At 40.4% G+C, this 24,984-nt stretch overlaps 1 protein-coding gene across 3 annotated transcripts in view; it reads left to right on the forward strand.

Moving 5' to 3' along the window:
* Positions 1-24,984, forward strand: part of RSU1 (Ras suppressor protein 1) — a 100,526-nt gene continuing 75,542 nt past the window's right edge. For 2 of the 3 annotated variants that reach the window (XM_030237605.2, XM_050971370.1), the window contains exons 1-4: positions 1-83; positions 364-475; positions 7,319-7,369; positions 21,695-21,815. In XM_030237605.2, coding sequence (XP_030093465.1) covers positions 367-475; positions 7,319-7,369; positions 21,695-21,815 — 281 coding nt within the window. In that variant the 5' untranslated portion in view covers positions 1-83; positions 364-366. Of the gene's footprint in view, positions 165-363; positions 476-7,318; positions 7,370-21,694; positions 21,816-24,984 lie in introns of all 3 variants that reach the window. The other variant, XM_030237607.2, reaches the window with a different exon arrangement.

Here is a 24,984-nt window from a genome sequence, read left to right on the forward strand (position 1 = left end):
TCCGCCGGGGCCCGCCCGCCGTGTCCCGCCGCTTCCCGTCGTGTCCCGCCGCGTCCCGCCGCGTCCCGCCGCAGCCCCGCGCGGTGAGTGCCCTCGGGCAGGGCCGGGCCGAGCCGAGGCTGTCCGTCCGCCCGCCCGGGGCGGGAGTGCGGCCGGCATCCCGGGTAGTGCTCCGTTGGCATGGGCGGGCGCGGTGGACGGGGCGGGACGGGACGGGACTGGTTCCCCCGGCGGCGCTGGGCAGGGGTGTTCTCTGCTCTCGGACGCTTGGGACCGGGGCTGTCCCGGCTGGGGGAGATGCATGTCCCCTCGAAGGGTTTCCCCCGCCGCCCGGCTCACGGTGTCCGTTTCTGCCCCGCCTAGACCATGTCCAAATCCCTGAAGAAGATCGTGGAGGAGAGCAGGGAGAAGAACCAGCCCGAGGTGGACATGTGCGACCGCGGCATCTCCAGCATGCTGGATGTGCCCGGCCTGTGTAGGTACCGGCGGCGGCGGGCGGGCGCAGCGCGGAAACTTCCTTATTTGTCCCGGGCGAGCGGGGCCGGCCCTGGGCGTGGGGGGTCCGGGCCACCCCGCCCCGGCCCGGGCGCCGAGTCCGAGACTCTCCGGTGTGGGGGGGTGGCCTTTGGGCACGGGGGGCTTGGGGAGCGATCCGTGGGCCGAGCGGAACGCCCCGCACCAGGCTGCCGGCAGCACCGCCGGAGCCGTGCGTGTGTGTGTGTGTGTGCAGGGGAGTCCCGAAGCGGGGCTCAGCGTTCCCTGTCACACTGCTGGCATTCTGGCACTTGGGTGATGGGGAGACTTTCCTTCTTCTCCGTCCTGCTACCGAAACAAATCACCAGCCAAGCAGCATCTCCACTGGGTTTTGATAGGGATAGGGTGACATCAGCCTGCAACTACAGGCGACTGGTCTCTGAAGGAGAGGGCAGTAATACTGTATCACAGGTACAGCAACATCATGCTTTGGATATTACACGATTGCACATGCTTGCTGAACCATGGCAGGGTATGGTGCATTTGCTGTAGTTAAATTCACAGTAAATACAGCCTGCCAATAGCAACATGCTGTTATGGTTCTGGAGAACACATAGAGCAAGTTAGGTATCTGCCTTTTTAAAGTGCACATGATGATGTTATGACATAGCCAGTACTCAGGGAGTTAAAGTCGTGACTGTCTGTAGTATACCACAGCCTGAAATTTTTCTGAATGCAAAATCCAATGAAGGGGAAAAAAGCAAAATGTCAACCAACCAATGTACTTAAAACTCTTGATTGTATCCTGATTTAGCTCTTTACTGTGTTTGTTAAACTTGAGAGCAGCCGGGAGCAAATGTACATAACTCTTCTCACAAGATAGATATGAGCTCAGGAAAAGGTATAGCTCACTACCAACTTGCCATTAAATGCAGAGTTGGGAGCACATCAAGGTGTCTTCAATCACATCAGTAAAGGATGAAGTCTTGAGCACAGTTTTGCAGAACTAGGTTCTGTAGTTAAGTCTTCATTCTATACTAGTGCTTTCCTGCTTCTGGGTGGTGCATGGGACTTTGGGAAGATGGTGTTGTAAGGACCGTGAATGGGAACTCACATTATAGAGAAAGTTTCTCTGCATTTCTATAAGATGAGCAGTTGTTTAAGACAAAGTGGTGTTTAGCTCACATTAATTACAGATCAGTTTTGAGAACTATACTTAGATCTGTCAGGTATATGGAACAGCAGTAGAGTACTGTTGTTTTGTTAAGTAGACTTTGTGCCTGCTGTCAACACTAGACACATAATTAACTAACTAGCTTTGATCTTTCAAGCTTGGAAAAAGGATAATGTTGAAGCACATTGATAATACTAAAAAAAGGAGGCTTTTCTTGCACAGACACTCTTTGGAGTTTGTTGCTTAGGCAGGGCCAGGGACCAAGGTGGGGCACTGTGGTCCCCAGATGCTCCCTGATACCAGGTTGCTAATTAGGCATCTGAAATGTCTTTGGGGGAGCTCCCTACATGAAGTATAGACTTGTGGTACCCTCGTTAGACTGCATCAGAGGAGTCTGTGAAGATACTCTTGGTGCATGTTGTGTGACTTGATCTAACATGGGGATCTGGGGCCTTCTTCAGTTTGAGATGAAACTTAGGGAAGGGAGAAATGATGACTTTTTTCTGTTAAATTAATTGCTTTTTCAGCTATTATGTTCACTGACAGAACACATAAGTTGGTTTGTGCTTTTTATTTTTACCATGGAGGTATTTGCCTTCTGGAGAGGGAATACCACTCAGCAAGTAAAAAGTAATGAATAGGTATTACTTCTGAATTTTTAGTAAAGGGTTGAGGAAGTGTTAAAAACTTGTGTTCAAACCCCTGATGGTCTCTTCTAATGTAGATTGGATGTTTTGGTTTTCTTTGGCTCTCAGAACAGGCATGTAAGCTAAAGGAGACTGACCTGGTACCTTTCCTTCTCTGTGTGTTGCATGCCTCTCCAGGGCAGTGTTAAAGCTTGCCTTTTCAGCTCTTTTAACTTTTTCCTTCCATAAAGTAAAGATCTCTGTTTAAAGCAATCACCATTATTCATGCTCAGTGACTCTTCTTGACAGCATTTTGTCTTCAAGGAGGGCCACTAGTAGGTGTTAAGAGTTAAGGTAACTTTAGATTATGATTGAAAGGAACATTTTTGGCTATCTGGGTATTGTAGGTTGGAAGGTGTGCCTAAGTTACTGCGTTTGGTAGCTCCTGATCAGCATTTTGTCTCATGTAGTTATTTAGTGGTTGTGAATGCCCCTACCAGTACCCCTTAAAGGTAAACTGCTCCTTCTAGTCCTAAATCTTCAAGGAAAGGACCAAGCCTCGTCTCACTGCACGTTTGAGTGCTTGCTGCAGAGTGGTTGACAAGCTTGTATTTAACCTTTCTTAACTTAATTCACATAGGGTTAATAGAGGCACAAGGATTTGGAAGCAGCATGTAGCATCTCTTCAGTGTGCCAGTCCTTTACCTTAAGTGTCACTCTGTTCTTGTCATGTGTGCTTAGGAAAAAACAACCACAAAAAAGTAAGTGATAGAGAAAGCTGGTATTATGTGGGGGCAAAGAAGAGCAAAGGAAATATATGCCTTGTCTTGGATACAATTCTCTTCTTGCTTCTCTTTTCAGTATAGTGAATGGCTTCCTGCAGTACAGGGCAGTCACTCATACTCTCTTTTGCATTCCACCCTCTGCAGTAGCTATGGGAGAGACAAAGCAGACAAAACTTGTTTCTGTTAAATACCAGTGTCTCTTTCCAATTAAGAATGAAATACTTCTATCTGGAAGAAGCTTGGCAACCTTTACATCTCTTCCCACTTTCATGTTTAGTAAAGAAAAAGTATGGTTACCAGCTTATATACAACATGGCGTTCAGATTCATGAAAAAAGGTTAAGAGGTCCCTGAAGCACTTCTAACTCATTAATTAATGTCAGGAGTTCATTAATGTCATTAGAAGTAGAGTTCTATTTTTAGCATATTCTTCGAATCCGGGCACTTCCATGTTTTCTCCTAATGACTTAAAATACAAACTAGAATTATGTTACACACCTTCAGAGCATCTGAATTTTTGATGCTTTCAGAACTGTTATATGAGAACCCTTTTTCAGACATGTTCTGTAGAAAAGAGATTTCATTTGAGACAAAAAATACCCCTTGATCTAAGTATTCTGTGCTTTAGGTTGTCATGCAAATACCATGTGACACAGTTTCAAGTGTTAAAGGCTTTTGTTTTATCATTTTGCTGGAATAATAAAAAGAGTTACACTATTTGTGTACACATCTCTACTATAGTTGTGCATCCTCTATACATAAATAGTGTAAAAAAGGTCTTGTCCCATGGAAGTGTTCTATTGTGTTGGTTTGGGTGTTTTGCCTTCATATTGTGAAGTAAATAGATTATATTTGTTTATAAAGCACCCACTATGGACAGGTCATGGTAGAGAGAATTAATAGACATCCTGTAGGCTGAGCAAACAGGTTCAACCAACTCCAGTGAGAAGGGAGTAATGTTCCCTTTCCCCTAGCCTAGCAAAGGATAGGGGAAAGGGAACAAAGTCCTATTTATTGATAGGACTTTGAACAGCCATCAACAACTATGATTGTTCTTAGAGCATGGAGCAGTCTCATTTATGTGTCTTTTAAGCAGTTGATATGGAGGAGGAGGGACAAGTAAAGGAATTATTTTGCCCAAATAACTTGCGACATCTGCTCTGTTGTCAGGGAAGGAATATTGGATGCAATCCTATTTATGTGTTAATTTGTTCTCATTATCATTCCATCTGTAAGCTATTCATATTTTGCGTAAAGTACATAGTTGTGTGACTAGAATTCTTTATCAGAAAGTTTGTGTTGATAAAATTGTTCATTCCTAAAATAATGAAAGCACAGAAGATGGAGAGGCAGGCTGCTGGTAACAATACTGTAATGCTCATCCTGCATTAATTTCCTCCAGTGGGACAGGCAGTGTCTTATCTAGGCTCAGCAAAGTCACTGGGGTCTTCCTGTTTTGTGTGTGTGGGTTTTATTTTCCTATTTTTTTTTACTTTGGTTTGGTTAGGTTGGTCATTTAGGGGTTTTTTGGGTTGGGGTTTTTTTTGTGTGTTTTTTTGTTTTGGCTTTTTTTTTTCTGTTGATGGGCAGGACTTTTATTTGTTTTATATTTTCCTTAATAGTTAGGTTGAGTATTGTCATCCAGGTATTTTATGTGAAGCTAGCTTTCAGTGCAGGGTAGCAGTTTATGAAGAGATTTGATAATAGTGCCAAAATGGAAGAACCTAAGTATTCTTCCCTTAACTCACTCTTTTTTCAGTAATAGTGGAACTAGGACCATAATGAGAATTTGTGATTACTGTGCAAGTAAATAGCTCTGGCAATAGGTATTATCCCCCTAGAGAAAATAGGTATTATTCTGTGTGAATATCTGGTGCATTCATGAAACCCCAGTAACTAATTACCTGTATGCTAATGACTATAATGTTACAAGGTAGTGTCCAGAAGCTCCTGCAGTGGCATCATTGGAGCAATTTCCAGTGGGAATCTCAGTGCTCTTCCATTCTCAGGAGACTGGTACATGGGTTGAGTCATTTGGCCTGTTGTATGTTGTGCTTACCTGAACTGTGTGCATCCAAATCAAAACTGCCCCTCAGCCCCCCTTTAGCCTTCTAGATGTTACTTGGAGATGTTAATCAGTAAAGATAGATGTCTTCCTTGCCAAACTTGATAGTTTAGTTGTCCTACAGAATGACTTTATGTATAGGATGAGGTAAATCTCAGGTGTTCCCTCAACACAGTCCTTTTCACGGGAGTAGGCATGTGGCAGTGGAAGGAGAGCATGTTATTTCCAGGGGCTGGTTGTTTGACTCAGGTCTGTTTAATGTAAGTGAGCAAATTTTTCTCTGTGTAAGGAGTGAGCAAGTACTGCTCTCTTATCTTTGTTCTTTTTCTTAAAATGCTTCTATACTTGCCTCTGAACTGGTAGTAGCTTTGCACCTTTCAAGACTGAAGAATCTCTTTGTCTTGATATGTCTAAAATGCTGCTGGAAGTAGTCCAGAGTACAGACACCTGAACTTTTGCTCTTTTCAAAATAGTATTGGAGTGTAGCCTTTCTTGTTCCTGTGGGGATTGTCAACCTGCCATTGCCGGTCAAAGATGCCATGGGACTTTTTGTCATTCATCAGGATTGACTGAGATAGTGGAGTTTCAGACAAGGTGTCTAGGCTTCAGTCAAATTTGGACAGTAAAATACAGATTCAAATGTCTTTTGCCTAGGGATTTCGGCCTTGAAATTTTCAACATGGACTTTGTTCTGTTCTGTATAGATGTGAGAGAAGAAACCTTTCTGAAAATAGTATCAGTTGAAGAACACTATGATGGGACAAAAAAGGAGAGGGAGTAGTGAGAATAATGCTTCTAACCTTGTGTTGCTAAAGGCCAGTGGTGCACATGGCTTGATGGTGTAGTCAGAAGGCTTACCTTTAAATATGCACTTATTGTGGCATTTAAACATCAGGAGTTCAGTGTTCAGACCAAAATCTGCAGCCCCAAACCTTCATTGCCCTTTGGTAAGGATCCATGCTTCCTTTGCACAGACAAGATGACATTGTTTAATTTCTCTGCTTTAAAAGCAAAGTGAAATGGAAGCAACTTTGTACAGTATTAAAAACAGATCTTTTTCCCCCCTTTTTTTAAAAAATAGGCTTTTTTTTTGTTTTGTTTGTTTATGCTGTTGAGTCTAGGTAAAGCCTCAGAGCTCCAGAATTACTTATTTCTGAAGTAAAGTGCAGGAAAAAAAGGGTTTTTTCCGGGAATTGATGATGTCAGATTTTATCTGGCTCTGGTCTAGGTTCAGTTGCCTTGGAACTGAAGACATCAGACTAGAGGACTTTTCATCTCAGTGGCAGAGCTGCTCTTCTGGTGGTTGTGTTCTTATTAGTCAAGCTCGAATATCAAGGGCCCATTAAATGTTGACTTTTACTGATTGTCCCAGTTATTAAAATAGTTATACCAAGAGAAACAAATGTATAAAGCTTACTTGGGCATTTCATTTCACAAGCTTGTGACTATCTTTAGAATCTTCTCTCATTTTGCTGTGTAAATTGCAATCTTATATTTGTTTATATGGATAAGCACTCAGTAGTGTTAAACAGTTGCTTATGCTTCAGGTGCCTATTGTTTTAATGACAGAGCTCTTTGTGGAGGCTGCTGCTCTCTTCTGCCCTTTAGTGATGATTTTCCTACAATACTCTTACAGACTTTCCTTAGGCTTCTTTCCCTCTCCTCTTGTTCTGCATAGTGAGGTGGTGCAGACAGTACTTTGAGTGCTCAAATTTTGGGAGAAATTCAGGGTGGATGCACTGTTTATTCTTTTCTCCTTCCTGCCTTTCCTTCCCTTACAACCTGCAATTGCACCGTGAACTGTGGTGATGCTTTATTTTTTTTTTTTTTTCAAACACTGAATTGTCTTAATCTGATGGTGCCTTTGAGTGACTGCTTTTGTTCTGCTAACAGGCTGTATTTGCCTTTGTTAAGTCATGAGCTTTTTCAAGGATTAGCTGAAACAGGTTGCTGTGTCAGTGAGTAAAACTCTCCATGTTGTGTCTGATGCAGTAACAAATGCGAAGTAAAAGTGCAGAGGAGTAGGTGGACTCATCCTTTAGTCTTGAGCTTCTCTTGTATATTTGTGACAATGCACATGAATCAAGTTACTGGAGTGGAAAAAATAACTTTCCTGTTTTATTTTTCAGCTGAAATAGCTACAAGCTCTCAGGTGCTATGTCCATAAACTAACTTCTTTTTCTCTTCATTTGCAGTCACGCTGTCTCACATCACACAGCTGGTTCTGAGTCACAACAAGCTTACAAGTAAGTATGTTCTGGTTTTGGACCTCGTGGCAGGCAGTTGAGTAACACTGAAAAACTGACACTGCTAGTTTGATACAGAGTGCAATGACACTATTAGAGTGGTGCTTCTTGGTTAGTACTTCATTAAAAGGAAAGAGATTGAGGGTGTGACTTAGCAGCCATTTTCAACTTGCCTTTCCAACTTCAGTACAGACCTGAAATGTACAGAACGATCTGTAGTTCTGTCTTGTCACCAGTTCAGCTAGAAATCCATGTCCCATCATGGCTCTGAAATCCTTGTGTTAAGGTGAGTACTTCTGAAATCTTGAACTGTCTCAGAAACAACACAGTTTTCATTTCAGTGAATGGATAATGAATTTGACTGAAGCAAAGCAAATTACGACTCCAGTGCATTACATATATAACCAAACATATATGAGCAAGGCCAACTGAATGTAAGCTTCAGGCATGGAAAAAAAAGTAACCTCTTTCTGTCCAAAAATTGGTCATACTGCTCACAGCATCTTCAGGTTGTGGATCCTGCTTCCCACAGTAAAGAAGTTCCTAAGTGAGGTGTTGGTGAATAGCATGTGAAGAACAACATGAATATGAGACTTGGGAGAGGGAGATACCAGACTAACTTTTGCAAGACAAAAGTTTTTGTGAGTTTGGGGTTTTTTTTGTGGTTTATCTACCAGTGTCTTGTGCAAACATTCCTGCTTCTTGTTGTTGAAATTCAAGCAGTGAATTTTGTCTCACCCCTGTTTCTCTGCATCTTCTGGAAAGAAGTGTTGGTCTTGTTGATGTTCTTCTTTTTGTCTGCTCTCTGCATGTGCCAGTGGGTTTCTCTCTAGACCACTCCTCTTTTTGAAACAACTGAAGAGATGGAATGGTGAGGGGAATGGAACCTATAAAGTGTGTGTGTGTTGACAAGAGAGTGTTTGTGCTTTAGGGTGTATCCAAGAAAATCTTTACAAATTGAGACAGGTCTTAAGAAACACAAACAAATTAATAAAACTCAGCCTGTTGAACTCTACGCTACTTGCTGCATGAGCTGTAAGGTAGTAATATGTTATTTAAAACATGTGAATTAATGCAAAAGTGTCACTGCAGTCTCTGAGCATTTGCAGAGGATTAAGCATGAAGAGAATATAAATATCCCTGGATTTTAGTGCATAAGCACTTCTCTGGATGCAGTTTATTGGGTACTAATGTGTAGCTTAAAGGGTTAAAGAGATAAAATTATGGGCACTTAGTGACTGGCTGTGAGAACCATGAATTAGTTGTTCAGGACCCTTCTTTTGGTAGTGTTGTGCCCTCTAGACTGCCATCTTGCTATTTGTTTTTATCCCATTGTAGCTTTCAAAGAAATCTCAATTCAATTACAAATGTGACCTATGTTTCCACCCATCTGGCATATAAATGATGACTGATGGGTAAATTAATGGGCCAGTTAAGGGAGGAAAAATCCAGAGTACATCACTGTTAAACATGAGGCTCTGTTCATGGTTTAGAAGGCCATGAAGTTACAAATAGCTTGAAGCATGGAGAATGATCTTTTGAGAAAGATTATGATGAATTTTCTTTGGGCATATTGCTGTCTGCCATCTGTTGTCAGCCACTGGTGGAGCTGGGCTGTGGGGCCACCCAGCTAGTGACTTTTGTGTGCTCCCTCAGGTACTGCAGGGAGATGGTTGTCCCTGAACTTGAGCTTCTGAAAGCTAGGCAGTTAATTGTACTCAGCCACTGCAGCTTTCTCTGCAGCCTTTGGAAGGTTGCAGACGCCTTGAGATAGCAGTTCATTCTGCACACCTCTAATTCTTGTGATCAGACAGCTCACCCAAGGCTGGGTACCTTAGGGCTGACAGGCAAGGCTTTTCTGCTGCTGATTATTTACTCTGGTATCTGTCTGAATGGCTGCTTACCTGGCACAAGGATGAAATGAATTGGAAATGTTACTTTTTGTAAACCTCATTATTTTTTGTCTGAGATTTGTAAAATTCCTAGAACGTTTGAAATCTGACACTTTCAGATTGCCAGTGAATCAGCTCTTCCACCTGGTGCCTTACAAATTTTAACATAGCCAAAGGATGATCTCAGCTGAGCACACAACTGGCTGGGCAGGTAGCAGGTGTCTGCCTTTCTCTGAGGAAGTGGAGATAGGCTGAAGCTTCTGCATGGGGACTTGAATCATGGTAAACTTGGCTTTCTCACATCTGAGCCTGGGGAGGGCATGTGCTTCAGCATGCCACACTGACAAGCTGAGTAGCCAGCCTGTGTCCTGGCTGAGTCTTAGCTGCAGACCTGACTGGGGGAGGAAAGATACAGTAATAAGAAATGTCCAAGAAGGATGTGTCCAGGTTGCCTTTAACTATTCAAGAAAAATACAGAGTATACCATTTGCTTAAAGCAGTTTTAAGTTTTCAAAATACCAGTTTAAAGATTGCCATGACTGTAAGTTTGTGTTACATTACGTTAAATCTCGCCCTTCAATTAACTGCTTTCTCCTAAAGTAGCAGTCAGATCAGCAGGCTGCAAGTACATGCTTTCTCTCAGCCAAGGGATTCTGTCAGCCTTTCTAATTGCTCTGTTTGGGTTTCTTTCATGGCAAGGTAAGACCACTGCTTGTCCTGAGAAGTAAGTCTGAAACTTACTCTTCTTTCACAAATGGATGTAGACACTTAAATAGACAGCACACATTTTTAAAAGGCTAAATTTCAAGTTCATATTCTCATATTTGACACTGTTGACCTAATCTTTTAAGCTATGTAATTAATTGTCTAAGCAGATTGTTCTTAAAATGCCTAGGAAGCTGATGGCAGTGACACTTGACATGCTACACTAAGGTCATATTAGCATCTTCTACTAGTTTTCTGCCATTTAAATGAGTGTTCTGCTAGCTTTTTTTTTTTTTTTTTGGTGTTTAGAGTAAATATGTCTATCTGAAAGAATAAATAAATGTAAAATGTGGATGTGCATATTTTTATGTAAACATACTTTGTATTTTTGCCAGAAAACTATTAAAACTAAGTAAAGTTTCATCAGCAAGTATGAGGACTGCTGAATTAAATCCATCATACTGCTCAGAATACTTCTGTGGCATGGATTTTAGTAGTATTTCTAGTGTGCCATTTGTACTTCATTTACATGTCTAAAGCATTCATTATCAGAAGTACTCAAGTCCACATTGATTTTTCTGGAGGATATTAGGCTGAATTTTTCTTCCAGTTATCTGGTGCTGTGCTAATGGAGGAGTCTTCAACTGGCTTTTTCTGCTCTAGGTGACTTCTGAAACAGTTGAGTCTGTCCTTTGCTGCTTGATGAGAACTTCTTGTGCTTCAAAATGGGAAGCAAAACTTTCAGGGAAGCTAAATAGCTGTAATTCTGCAGTCTTGTTGAACCAGGTGCTGCATAAGTGACAAAGCTCTGTAGGGTCTCTGACAAGCCAGTAGAAAGCAGAAGGAGAAAGTGAATATTTGCTTTTTCTTAGCATAATGCAGACATAAGGGCCAGTGTCTCTATATGTTATACTGGGAGTTTTTTGTTCCATCATTTAATAATTTTAAAGCCTTCTATCCAGTATACAGCTGAGAAGCAAAATTCAAGATAGTCTTAGCCTGTATAGGTTGTCTGATCCTAACCCAGGTGTCTTTTGAAACCATTGGCTACCACCAGAGTAAATGCAATAGAAGTACTAACAAATGTTTTTTAAATTGGTGGAAATGAGTGGCTGAACCATAGGTATTTGCCCTTCAGTGTGGTGGATTAATTCAGGTAGATGTGACCAAGTTGTTTTTGTTCATGTCACTTGATGCTAGCTGAGGGACATACAGATTGACCTCCTGCTCTATAGGATCATTTATGAATAGTGGTAGGGAATTAGGGTGGCTGTGCTGGAGAGGCAGAGAGGGAGTTTGAGCCGCAGGACATACTGTTGTAGAAACCACATTTGATCAGTTTAGTCAGCCACAAATATTTTTTCTGCAACATCTGTGCAACAGTAGTAATTTTTGTGGGTATTTATGCTTCTGTTTTGGGTATTTCTAGGGCTGCTTCACTCAAGTTCAGGTGGAACGTCACTGAAAGTCTACAGCAATCTTTGCCACTTGCTCATCTGGTGCCTCTGTGCAGGAGGAAAGAGACCTTCAGGTGTTGCTGTAGATCTGCCTGTTCTGCAGGGGCAGCTGTCATGATTCCTGTGACATTGCTGCTCTGTGGTTTATGCTGGGATAGCAGCACCAAGTCATGTGTCAAGGAAATTGTCATAAAAGTTCTTGAAATCAAACTTAGAGCTATTTTGCTCAGAGCCCTTCAGCTAGAGTTCATGTTTTATAATGGCTCTGGGGAACAGGCTGGAATTGCAGAATACTGAGATTCTGGGGGCCCAGGTCAGGGAGAGGAAGGGGTATCCCCAGGCTTGTCTGTTTTTGATCTGGGTCTTGCCCCATATCGTTTCAAGCACAACAATGTGGAGCTCTGGGAGACAGTGTAAAATAGATCATCTGAGTCAGGATGAAGTTTTTTTCAGAGCCTGATGGTAGGGTTTGTCTATCGCATGTCTTGAGGGCTCATGGGGTTTTGGGGTTTTATTTATTCACTTTATTTGTAAATTGTTTGTGCTGGTACAACAAATTGCTGCCTTTGACTGCAATAAAGTACCTTTGCAGGCTGAAGTCAGCAGTTAGTTAGGTTTCACTTTTTGGTTCCCTTGTATCCGACTAGATTTGTAAGTGAGAATTGGAGTAGAACAAGCAACAGAAACAACTCACTTTCATAAAGAATACTAATAGAGCATTAAAATGTCTTATGCCTTGTCTGCTTTTTCCTAGCAGAGCAGGTTTTGTGTACTATTTTGCCATAAAGTATGAAGGGACACTGAACCTTCTGGAATTTTGATAGGTCAGCTAACTCAAGGTATTCTCCAGCCACTTAGAACATATACAGAATTTCACATCCTAGTATAGGATGGGAAATCCTTACTTAGTATGTTGATGAAGTTTTGACAATTGAAATTCATGTATTATGTTGTGAATAGGAGGGGTGTTTGAAGAGGTTTCAGATGCTCAGTTTATCTGTTATCCCAACCAGAAGGGCACAGAGGGGAAGATGTGACTGGAAAGCAGGCTGGAATATTAAAGGTTACTTCAGCATTGGCAGCAGGTGTCATCAGTATGTGTGCAGCTATTTTGCTACCAACCTGTTTTATTTTCATTTATTTTGGGATGTGCAGTAAGACTTTGACTTGTAACTACTATGACAGTTATTTGCGTTAGCTGCCACTGGTGTTTAATTAACGTTGCAATCATTTGGAGAAATCAATTCAGAGATTGTATCTTCTGTGCCGTTGTGTGCTGGTAGCGGGAGTGTTCCCGCTGCCGGTGGAGAACCCCTGCTCTGTGCCTTCTCCAGTAGAGGTCACTGTTTGAGTACATTTAGCACTTTTTTTCCCGGGATGCCGCTTGTGTTCCTGGTAGCTGGCAGCTATTCATCCCGCCTGCTAGATGATGGTGCACAGCAACTTCGTTTTGCTGTTCTCCTCAGTCTCCTTAACCTCAGGTGGTCCTGTGCTCACTGGCTTCACATATTCTTGTGCTGTCTGTAAATGATCTCAGAATTTTCCTGCTATTCATAGCTCGCTCCTGATGGTTTCAGTATCCTTTTGTTCTCGTGCTCTGATTCCTTATCCAGTACTATCAAATGATTAAATAATGAGAGATCGGGAACAACTATTTTTTACTCAAAACTCTTCTGTTACCTTATGTCATGTTCTCTGTCCTCCTCTACCATTCCTCTGATCTGCTGTCCTGTACTGTTCTGTGATCTTTCCACTGCTTCTCCCTTGATTCTCATGTAATCCTTTACTCATCTTTGGTCCCTTCCTTTTTGTGGGGTGATCCATTAGTTTTTTGCTGCTGGTTCCTATTTCCAGACCTGAATTTTGTTTGAGTTCACTTTGTGCTCGTGTCAGAATGGCTGTGTCTCATTGATCATTGTTCTTTTGACAGCCGTGTGGTCACCCTTTATCATCACTGTACATTTTGCCTTCTTTCAGCAGAGCAGTTCAAAACTTTTTTTCCTGTTCACACGACTTATTGCCTCTTTGCTCTGCCATCTCCTAAATTGTTTTTCTCTCTGTGTGTGACCAGCACAGAAGCTTGTCTTTTTGTTGCTGTTAACCCTCTTGACTGTGTCCTTGATCTTTTTTTTTTAACATGCTGCTAAAATCTCTCAGTTTAATTTTTATATTAGGATGTCTCCTTTCTGAGTCACCTCCCTGGCTGTAGTCTATACCTGGATGTATTGGAGGTAGTCCAGAGACAGCAACACTGCATCTGACTGTCCTGAATTCCTTCCCAGTCTAGCTGCTTTGTCTTCTCCAGTCTGCTGAAATGTGTGATGGTGTCTCCCACTGGTATTGTCTGACACTTTGCATCTTGCCTGGTATCAGGTTATTTATATAACAAATTTGCTGACTTCTGGAATGAACCAGATGACCGTGTACTCTTTACTCTTTGTTGCTTCTTGTATTCTCCTCTCCTATGCTTCTGCCTCTGCTTCCTTCTAGTAAGTCATTCCATGCTGTTGTGCTGACACAATACACCAGTGGGGCAGGTAATGTCAGCAAGGTGAGACCAGAGCTGTGTCCAAAGCACAGGACTCGTGCCTGACAGTGTCTATCAGCTGTGTGTGGGAGAGATGCTTTAAGCTAACTGTAAGCCTTTCATTTCTTTGGTCTGTTTTGATTTGGCCTTACTTCCTATTTCTGATGCAGGGATCTCTAATGGGAAATATCTTACTGAATGCAGTACACAGGAGGATGTGAAAAGGAGAAAGGAGATCCCTATACATATGCCTTACTAAATTTGTGACATCTGGATTCTACTCAAATGTGTTGATTAAATACCTTGTTAGCTTTTTCTTTTCTTCCTAAAAAAATCCCAAACCTTTGGTTCCGAGAAAATACAGATGGTAGAGCATTTTAATTTAAAATGTATATAATATCAACTTTTCTTCTTAGAAACTTCGAAGAAATGAAACAGAATAATGTGTGAAAGAGTTTTGTGCTGTAATGGTATAAGGATACATGCAGAAAGTGCCCAATTTATGCATAAATTAAATTGTCAAAATTTGTGCTGAATGGCACCAAAGTCAGTTCTGCACCATAAGTAAAGCAACACTAGACACAAATCACTTGTCTTGAACATAATTCTTCAGATACTTTTGTTGTTCTCTTACTAAAAGACACCTGCAAACATATTAACTCTTTTTTTTTTAATTCTCAATGTTTTCTGACATGTTACTACAAATTACCTGTGTCTTCATTTAAGCCCAGTGGCTTAAAATAGCTCTAATTTTTTTGTGGAAGCCCCATATCATTCTCCGTGTTTATATTCAGGTTGTAATGGGAATGTACTGTAAATCTTCTTCCCACATACAGACTATTTTGCAGCTGACATTTTCAAAGGAAGTGAACATTGCAAAAGTGAACTCACCTCATTAAAGACATTAATTTTATATTACAGAATTTACTGTCTAACAAGCCAAGTAGAATTTTTTGGCTTCTAACATGAAAGGACTTGGACAAGAAGGTAGATTTGGTGTAGCTTGAGGGGAAACTGGATTTAGTTTTGTGTACCTGGTTTTGTACTCTTATTTTTTATGGATTCTTTTTGTTCTTTTAGTAGTCAGGTGCATTGAAGCAAATAACACAGCATTTCCCTTCATGCTCCTCACTCTCTGGCCTTTTAATCTTTTCCATTCCTATGGCATAACCTTTAGGCTGAAATAATTCCCTGATCTTGATGTGATGGCCAATGTAGTAACTGGTTGCCACCAGTAATATCTCCTGTAGCTGGAAATGAAATGTACAGTCAGCTGAAGCCTGGAGTAAGCTAACGGAGAGGCACGGAGGGGACTCTGTGCCATACAGACCTAAGGAGGTGGCTTTAAGTGCTGGGTATGGGGATCTCAAACTAGGAGGGAGCTTAATTCATTCCCAGTTCTGAGAACTGGAGCAAGAAACACATGTGCTGACTCTGCTTTTGAGCAGTGAGCTTTTTTACTGCAGCCTCTTCTGTGAGTGTGTTTAGAGGACAGGCTGGTGTCCCCACTGTGTCAGCACAGCAGTGTGCAGTGCTGAATAGGGGAACAACTCAGTCCATCCAAGCTGCAGTGAGAAATAGTCCTGTGTGTGTTTCTGGAAACATTTCAGTGGTGTAAAAAGTTTGAACTCCAAATACTGGCTAACAAAGCAAACTGAAATAATGAAAAGTTTTTTAGACACACTGAAAGGAGAATTTGGTAAATAAGTACTGCTAGGCACACAGGTAGATGGACACTTCTGAGTAAGAGGCTGAAGTGATCTTCACCTTTGAGGGTAATCTGTAGTAATTGCTCAAGGCATTGTGTGCCGGGCATCTTTGGTTAGTCCCTTTTGTAAATTGCAGAAAACATGTTGAAGAGACTGAAGTAAAGAGAATATTGAAGAAGGGAAAGGTGAACTCCCTGAACGAACTTCGCATGGGTTGATTTGTCTGAAGCCAGCAGCTGCACAGTAGTGTGAAACTCTGAAGAGATCATGCTTAAGCAGTTCAAACACCTGAAAGAGACTCACTGGCATTTAGTGATACCGTTTGCATTTGGTGGAAGCCTAAATCTCAATACTATCAACTAAAGTTCTTTTGTCCTGCAGAAGTTAGTTCCCTTAACCATCTGCAATTGAAATATCAACACACACAGATAATCTGACCTGTAATAAGGGTACATAGCCTGTGTTCTTCTACTTTCTTCATGGTTTTTGTTTTTTTTTTTCTCCTGACTTAAGACACCAAGTATCTTGGCTGAACTGTGCACTTCTCACAAAGCAATTATTGAAGATGAAGATGCTGTGGTTGACCACAGTAATTTGAAAAGCTTGGCTAATACTTTGTTCTCTTGAAAATTCTTTGCAGAAATGAAGTGTGTGTTTATATCCACATTTTTATATATATCCTTATTCACACCATGTGTTACAATGCTAAAAAGCATTGGATTTTTATGAGCTATTTTGGTGTGTTTTCAGTTCTTTGCAGTTAGGTAATGTATTTTCAACATAGTAATCCCTTCCTAACCTCTGCCCCTGGCTTCTAGTATTCCTCTCCAAACTCTGACATCTTAAGCTCTCCTCTCAGAGAAGAGCAGATCTGTCCTTTCTCTTCACTAGATGTCACTTGATTCCCAGTGTTGTCTCTGTCTTTCTTGTGCTGACTGCTCTTCTCCTTCAACTCTGGCTTCTAAATGAATACTGTTTATTGACAAATTGAGCTATAGTATAATTTAAACATGTTCATAAGAACAGTTTAATATCTGAAGTTCTTCTGTGGATAATTGATATAAAAAATCCCTGCTGGTTTCTGGAAAGAGATGAAGATTAAGGAGACAAGTTTGTTTTTAATGTTTTCAGTGTGAGGAAGATTAATATCCATCTTTGGAAGACTGAAGGGAGGGCAAAAGGGGAAACTTGAACTACATAGTGTGTAAATTAAGTACTGTATGCTTCAGTTGGGATCAGGATTCTCTCCAGTTAGCTGCCAAATATGATATCAGCTTGCCTATGAATATTTAAAATAAAAACTGTGGTGTTCTCCCTCTGCTAATTCCTCTTTCATTTTGGTGAAGCTGATTGCTTCTCTTTCTGTATAACAGAACCCTTGTCAAATTAATCTAAACATGACTCTAGCTCTGTGAGCACAGTTATATTGGATGCACAGAATGCATTATATATTTAGTATTCTAAATTCTTCCTCCCCCATGAAATGTTAGTAAAATTTCATGTCTTTATGACCTTTACACTAAGGGATCCTTACTCATGAAAGCTTCCTGTTGATGCTAAGTGGATTAGCAAGTCCACAGAACTGGGTTTATTATATTGTAGAGCCCTCAGGTTTTACTTCAGTCTTAAAAAGTGGGTTCTTGCTCTTGGCAAGAAATCTCTGCTTGGGATCCACAATGGACTGATTGGACTCTGAAAGGTCTGTATTGAGTTCTCTTAACCCTGGATGACTCTTGTCCAGCTTTCCAGGGGAACAGTTTAATGAGAAACTGGCATAGTTGCATAAATCTCTCTTCTGTCAGGTACTGCTATTTTAATAGCTCTTTTGGATAAATATTCCCTTAGAATCTGTAAAAATTTGGAGTACTACTGAACATCATGTTCCTAGGTACTACAAAATTACTTCATTAAGTAAAGAAACATTCTGAAAAAGCTAGGGATTCTGCACCTAATCACATTCTAAGAAGGTGATTGCCAAAGGAATTAATCTTAAAAAAATAACGTTATTTCTCATGCTGTCTGATTAAAAAACATTGACTTCAGTTGGAGGTTTTGCCTCCAAAACTTTAGCCTTTGGATGATATTTATTGAGGAGATTGCAATCCTATTCATGCACAATTTTATGCATAATCAGGTATTACAGATAGCATTTTCTAAGCAGCACTGGGATAATGTTCATTTTGAATATTCAGTGTTAAGGGTTAAATGAACTGAAATGTTTAATGCAGTTTATGTACTGTGTGTTCTTCTCGTGGAGACTTACATTTTTACTAAATAATTTCACTTATTCAGTTGGGTAGTTTATCAACCCTTCTAGTTTTTTTCATGTGAAGTTCCTTATCTAAAATCTTCATTTTAGTTTTGAACTGTAAAGGAAATTTTGATACAGATCTTTTTTACCATGAGTGTCTTCAGAAATGTTTAATTTAGTGTCTTTACTAAACAAACAAAAAAAAGCAGATTTCATCTAGATTTCATCTTTTAGGTAAAAGGAAGTGGAGACTTAAGTTTGCAAGCACCTGAGTTTGTTTACTTTCAAAGTTTTGAGGATTGCTGTTGTTTCCCAGGGCTTCACAGATGTTTAAGAGAAATAATCTTGGTGACCATTTTCAGAAATAATGTCTTTTTGAAGGCTGTGCATTTTCAGGCTGTGTGAAGGGCCCTGCCACCACAGGAGTAATTGTATTGAGATCTGTGTGAATGGTGAAAGAGTTACTGAGTGGAACTAGAGGGAAACTAATGGACTTAGTTTTCTTCTTTTCTGTTTCCTGTGCTCTTCATCCTTTGTTAGAAGTTGGGTATAGAAAAGGAGCTGGATTTGCATGTCAGTTCTAGGTAATGGTGTGAGAACCTCTTGACTTCCTGCTTTATGGGAATGGATTGCATCTGAGCCATGTGATTCCAGGCTGCTGTCTCTGATCTGGATGTTTTTAGTGAGTTTCTCTGCAGGATCCAGATGTCCTGGATGAAAGGTCCTTCTAACCCAGTGCCTACTCTCCAAATGAGGGCAGCATCAGACCTCTAGTAAAGATCATGTCTGGTGTTGGCTTCTGGTTCTCAATGCTGAAAGAGAGTTAAGGCTCAGATCCAGGATACTCTAAGTGTGGAGTTACGTAGTCATTGAATAGTAGCATTTAATCCTTCTTACCTGTATTTTGGAAATAATTTTGTTAACTTTTAAACAGCTGCTGGTTGTATAGGAATAAAATGTAATAATTTGCCTCAAGTAAACTTGATGAGAACTCAATGTTTTAGTGCCTAAAGAATTGCCACTAACTTCAGGGCATAAATGCTTTGAAGTATAACAAGTTGTCAGTCCTTATTTCCAGCAACATGAACAAAGTCCTCTGAATCCTTGTGGGCAGCCTATAGACCCTGTCTTTCACTGTCAACCAACCCTTGAAATCAAGGTGAAGTCTACAGGTGTCATAGTGAATCACTGTATGCAATTTCCAGTATTGAACAAGGGGAAGCTGTTTTTGGTCTTGTGAAGTGAAACTTCAGATGAATGGGGCTTCATGATGTGACTGAAGCTTCGCAGGAGAACGCAAAGGCACTGGGCTGCCAAATTTTCCTAGTGTTTGCTGAGGGGGAGTTGTTAATGACACTGGGCAGCAGATGGTCTCAGGAGAGTTGTTAAGACACTGCAGATCGTACTGTAAACATGTGGGTGAATAGAACCAGGATGCTGACAGTTCACTCTCACAGCTCATCGTGAGAACGAGACTCGAGTGGAATTCAGCATTGCCAGAACATGAGTGTCTCGGGATTTGGCAGTCAGCAGGCTGCCAAATATATCTGGGAAGAGTTTTGCAACAGTGGAATGGTAGTCGGGTATGGTAGTGGAATGGTAGTGGAATGGTTTTAGTAGTGGAATGGTAGTCGGGTCATGTGAAGTTCAAAACAAAGAGCATGCTATGTCTATTCAGCCTTGCTTCACCATCAGTGGTCTTTGGACTTGAAGCTACTGATCCTGTGCAGTTTAGCTACAAGATCAGTACAGGAGTTAAATTCAGTCTTCTGATTTTTGTTGAATACAAGAGAGCATTTATTTATATTTAAATGAATTTGAATTGTTGAACCGGAAAATAAACTGGAATTAAATTACAGGAAAAAGTCCTCTCTTCCCTACCACAAGCCTGGTGTTGACCTACTCTTCTGTTCTTCCTTCTCACAAAATACCTCCAGGCATTCCATCCAAACCAAAAAGTACAGTTGTGGATTGGGGCTTTTCATTTTGATTTAACAGGGTAAGACACAAAAGCATTTCATTTAAATCCTTTGCTAAATATTTAGCCTTTTTTTCATCCTGCTTACCAATGCAGCTTTTAGTATATCTTGAAGAAAACAATGATGTAAAGTATCCTAAGTGTCATTCACAACATGAAATACAGTATGTGGGTATTAAACAGATATATCAGGAGACAGTGTTATGTCTGTATTGGTCTTTCTATTATTAAAGCTTTGACTAAACTAAAACCTGTATTTTCTAGTACTTCTGATACTTAGTCTTCATAAATGTGATATCTGAGAAGATCAGAAACATGATTTGCCTGTCTGTTGCATCTCATCAAAGTCAAATTATGAAGTCTAATTTCTGAAAGGAAAATATTTTAATGCTGGTAATTACTTTTCTGGTGAATTATTGAGGCTGGAAACAGCTGAATGATGCCAATTAAAATCCTCAGTTAACTTCTGTTAGGGAATAATTTAGAATAACAGTAGTAGTGAAATACCCTTTAGTTTGTGAAGGCACATAATTCTTGCTATCATTGAATGACAGATAAGTAAGGACCAGTTGGAAAATACCTCTAAGGGAAGTCTTCTAAATGTTCAGATTTGCCTTAATGACTTTATATAAAGTCTGCTAAAAACCTCCTGCAATGAATATGGCCCTCAACAGTAATATTTATGTAGTGTAATTAGAGTCTTTGTTAGGGATCCCATTATTGTTCACATTGTAATTAGACTTATAATCTAGTAAATGTGACATACTGCAATGTTCCGCTTTGTAAACATTATTGACTCCATTTTAAGACTGAGATTGCCTCATACCAACAAATAAAAAAAAAATCATGGCCTCATAAAAACCTTCTAATTATTTAGATGAGCAGTTTGTGGATTCCTGATGCAAAGTTGAGACTGAACCAAGGTGAATATTGAGCACAGGTGCAAACTTCAGTGCAGGTGACTTGCCAACCTCCTTTACACCTCAGCTGGCTGCTTAAATCTCACTCAGTTTAAGGGGAGAAGAGATGCAAGTCTAAATAGCTTTTAAACCTCATTAGCACAGTCGTTCATATCGTGTTTCTGCTTTATAGTTCATGTTTCTAGGTAGTAACAACCACCTATTGATCTGTTGGTAATCCACTGTAGCCATGTATGTGTATTGATCAGTTAGTTTATCACTCATGGGGGTAACTGAAAATGGGCTTGGCTAAGCAGTTCTTTTAGGGCTGAATTTAATGGGTTTTTTTTTGTAAATTTTTTTGTCTCTTAAATGACCAAGAATTTGGATACTAAATTGTTTAAGCACTATGCAAATTGGGCCATAGTTAAAAATGAGGTATTATTTTATGTTTGCTGTTAAGGACCTTTAGTACAACTGCTGTGTTGGTGTAACTACTTGTATCATTAATGTTTTCTCCACTCAAATCATGTCATGATCCAATTCTCTCAGGCTCTGCTCTTTTGAGACCTCTGTGTGCTGCATGAATTGAGAGGACAGACTGCTACTCTTAGTCTGTAAGAGCACTTGTCCTTCTCTCTCTCTCTCTCTCTCTCTGCAGTGGTCTTTGTTAGTCAAAATATCTTACGGTTCTGGTAGTAATTTTTGAAGAGTACAAAATGAGCGCTCTCAGCAATGAGAACAGGTTCCAGATAAGAAGCTTTTTGGATATAAACTTTGCTTTTATTGGAATAATGGGATGCTTTCTGTGCTGCACAAACAGTGCAAACACCAAGTGCTGGTAAAGCATCTGTAGTCTGGGTAGCTTGCCCTAATTGCAGTCTCTCACTGTGAAAACTTTCCACAGCTGTGCCAGCAAACATCGCAGACCTGAGAAACATTGAAGTGCTCAACTTTTTCAACAACCAGATTGAGGAGCTGCCTACACAGATAAGCAGCCTTCAGAAGCTCAAACACCTGAACCTTGGGTGCGTATCTTAATGCAAAACTTGGCTGTAATAGAGGTGCTATCAAATGTCATCGCAACTGAACCTTTTTATTTTTTGATAGTAAAGTTTGTTATTGAAGGTGGGTTTGAGGCTAACCTGGGAATTACAGCTTCAGAGTGTTCAGTTAATGTCCTGGATAAACAGAAACATAAATGATCAAGCACTTGTTCTGGTATACTCATAATCATTTAAGGCAACTCATATTCATCAAATGCTGTAGTTAAACTGAACAATTACTGACATTTACTTCCGTAGCAACTGCCTCTTAATTCTGTGGTTACTGCGTAAGAATCAAGCTTTATTTCCTGTTTTGATTAAAAAAAGCATCCATGTTAATTTAGGACTTCAATTCCAAATGTTTGAATCTGTGTTTATAGACACTTCAGTTTGTATTTAAACCTGTAAAAGAAGCAGCACGTATTAGGTGTGATGTGCATTTAGTTCTAAGAGCTGGTATTGACTGAATTTGTGCCTGGGGTGTTTATATTAAGTGTTCAGATTCTATATTGTGGTAGAGCTGGTGATACTTTATAATAACTGCAGTTGCAGAGGGCTTTCTTGAATTATTAAGAAAGTAAATGTGAAAGATAAGACCTTCTTAAAATTAAATGGGCATATTAAAGTGTAACTATGGAGGAAAGCAGTGGTAGGCCTAAGCTTTAGCATTATAGGCTTCTCATAGAACGACTGTTTGATTTTTATAAATTCAACTTCTGAACACCTTAAAGTGATCATTTTTTACTCTTCCAAAGACTAGATGATTTTGGTTAAGCTCTGTGTATTCTGCTTTAGATACTTTCATGAAGTGCTGATAATTGAATTGCATCTTGAACTGTTGGAATGCCAGTAGACATTTTAATGATGATCTGTCTTCCCTGGTCTTTTCTTGATCACAGAAGATCTCTAGCTGTCCTTATATCTGTTTCAACCTCTAAATTCGTTTTCAGAGCAAATATTAATTAAGAATCCTGATTCTTTGTATTTTGGGGGCTAGAGCCATATTTTTGGAATGGCAAATAGAAGTGTTGCAGTATATGAAGGAAGAAGTTGTGCACTTCCTATGGATTCAAGCACCAGCCATTTTTAATATAGGTCAAATGCTAGTCTGCATTAATGAAAAAAAATGTCATGCAAAAGACCACTTGGTGTTTGGAACAGCAGACCTTCAGGTCTGTAACCACATTTACCATCTTCATGTATCATGTGGCCTAAAATCTTAAACACTCTTCCATCTTATTCCCCTCCTTACACATGGTCTTCCAGGCACAGGATTTACCACCCAGTCTTAGCTTTGCAAAGTGCATTCTGCTTTGGACATCCTTGGAGTCAGTGACAAGGAAACTTTTTTGCTCTGGTAGGTTTTTCATGAGGCAGCCTAGAAACCCACTTGTCATCTGCAGTGTGTGTGTTAGAGGGCTTCAGAAGAGCCCCTTAGGGGAGAGGGGCTTGAATAAGAGCAGAGATTATTTTTGGGAGGGCTTTGGCATGGAAGGGTCAAGTGGTGTGGAAAGAGAAAAGGTGTACTGCTGCACAGAAAGCTTAAAATGTAACATTTGGAAGGTAGGTGAGGCACAAGCTCAGTGTTTGAACTTCTGCAGGGATGAATAGTGCTGGGCAGCAACTTTGAGCTGGTTCTCTGTCCCTGCCAAAGAATAGATACCATAATGCCTCTTGTCAGTAGGGAGAGCATTCTTTCCCTCTCTCTTCCTTCCTTGTAAAAGGCAAGGCCGTTAGGGCAGCTTGGTAAAAAAAATCCCTTTTCAGGACTGGAAAACAAGCTGCTTTCTTTAGTCCTGTTTTATAGAAAGAACAGTTTTTAAAACAGTGACAATTCTGCAGTAGCAATAGTGGAGAATGCTTTTCTGTGTTGTAATTGCTAATTCTACAGCAGTAATATGAGTTGTATGCCCATAATGGGGCTTCTTACTGGGGATGAGGAGGAAGAAGGATTTTGTCTAGATTTAGCCACAGAGAGCTGATCTGTACAGGTTCTTCTTTTGTTGGGGCTGGCTTATGCAAAAGGGGTAAGGAAAGGTGAGGTTATTTCCTGAGTTTTGGAAAGAAATTATGTATGTGCTTCTGCTGACCTTGTTCACATGCTTATATGGTCTTTCTTATTTTTGGTTGTGCAACTTTGTCAGTACTTTGACTAGATTTTTTATAGTTTCAAGTGTCAGATATTCATACATTCACATAACATCTGCTCTTGACTTCAGTGACTGTTGCTTATCACTTTTGCATCAAAAGAGAATCAAATTCAGAGTATGTTTAGGGACAGCATCTGAAAGGTCATGTTTGTTTCCAGTCTTCACAAAAGAAAAAAATCCTCTTCTTGACTGTAGCTACCTGTACAGGCTTTTTCTGAAGATGCCTCTCTTCTCTGTTCTGCTTTCAAACCTGGGTGACAACTGAAGCAAGATCCATACACACCAATTATACGTTTGCTGTACATGCAGTAGGGACAGTATGAATAAGAAGCTGGTAGGTACTTTTTTTTCTATGGCTGTGATAAACAGCCATACATGGGCAGCTCATACACAGTTAGATTCTGTGAAGATATCTCTGGCCATGTGCCTGCCTTCATTGTTGCTGTGATTGTATCTGGATCACCCTGTTCAAGCCCTTGGAGTCAGAGAAAAGTTACCTTTCTCTGCCTTGTCTGTTTTCAGAGAAATCTCTTCCTTCTGTTACATGTCCTCATGTTGTTCTGTCTGTTACCAGTGGGAATGTCTCTCCTAAACCCTCTGAAGACTGGCTGATTGAGCTGTATTTAGATTAAGCTTTATTAGTCACAGGACTGACATTTTATTTACTTCATGCTCCTTGTGCATCAGTAGTTCTGTAGTGACACAGATTTGCTGTTCTTAGGAAGAGGTTTGAGCAGCACTTATCAATGAACATAAATACTGTGCTCTTGAGGGATTCCCCTTTGTATTTGGTATCATGGTGAAGAACTACATGGCAGAGGGAAAAATGCTCAACATGATGTGCAAAAGGGTAATTTTTAGTTTAGCTAGAAGTCATCTGCCAAGGACCAGCTTTCTCCATGGAATGCTGTTAAAGCTGAGCATGGCGTTGTGACACCTCTCCCTTGTGCTTCATGTTTTGGGTGTGCCTGCTGATTGAGGTAACACACAGGATCCCTTGA

This window comes from Serinus canaria, chromosome 2 (assembly GCF_022539315.1).
Source record: "Serinus canaria isolate serCan28SL12 chromosome 2, serCan2020, whole genome shotgun sequence".
Taxonomy (NCBI): Eukaryota; Metazoa; Chordata; class Aves; order Passeriformes; family Fringillidae; genus Serinus; species Serinus canaria.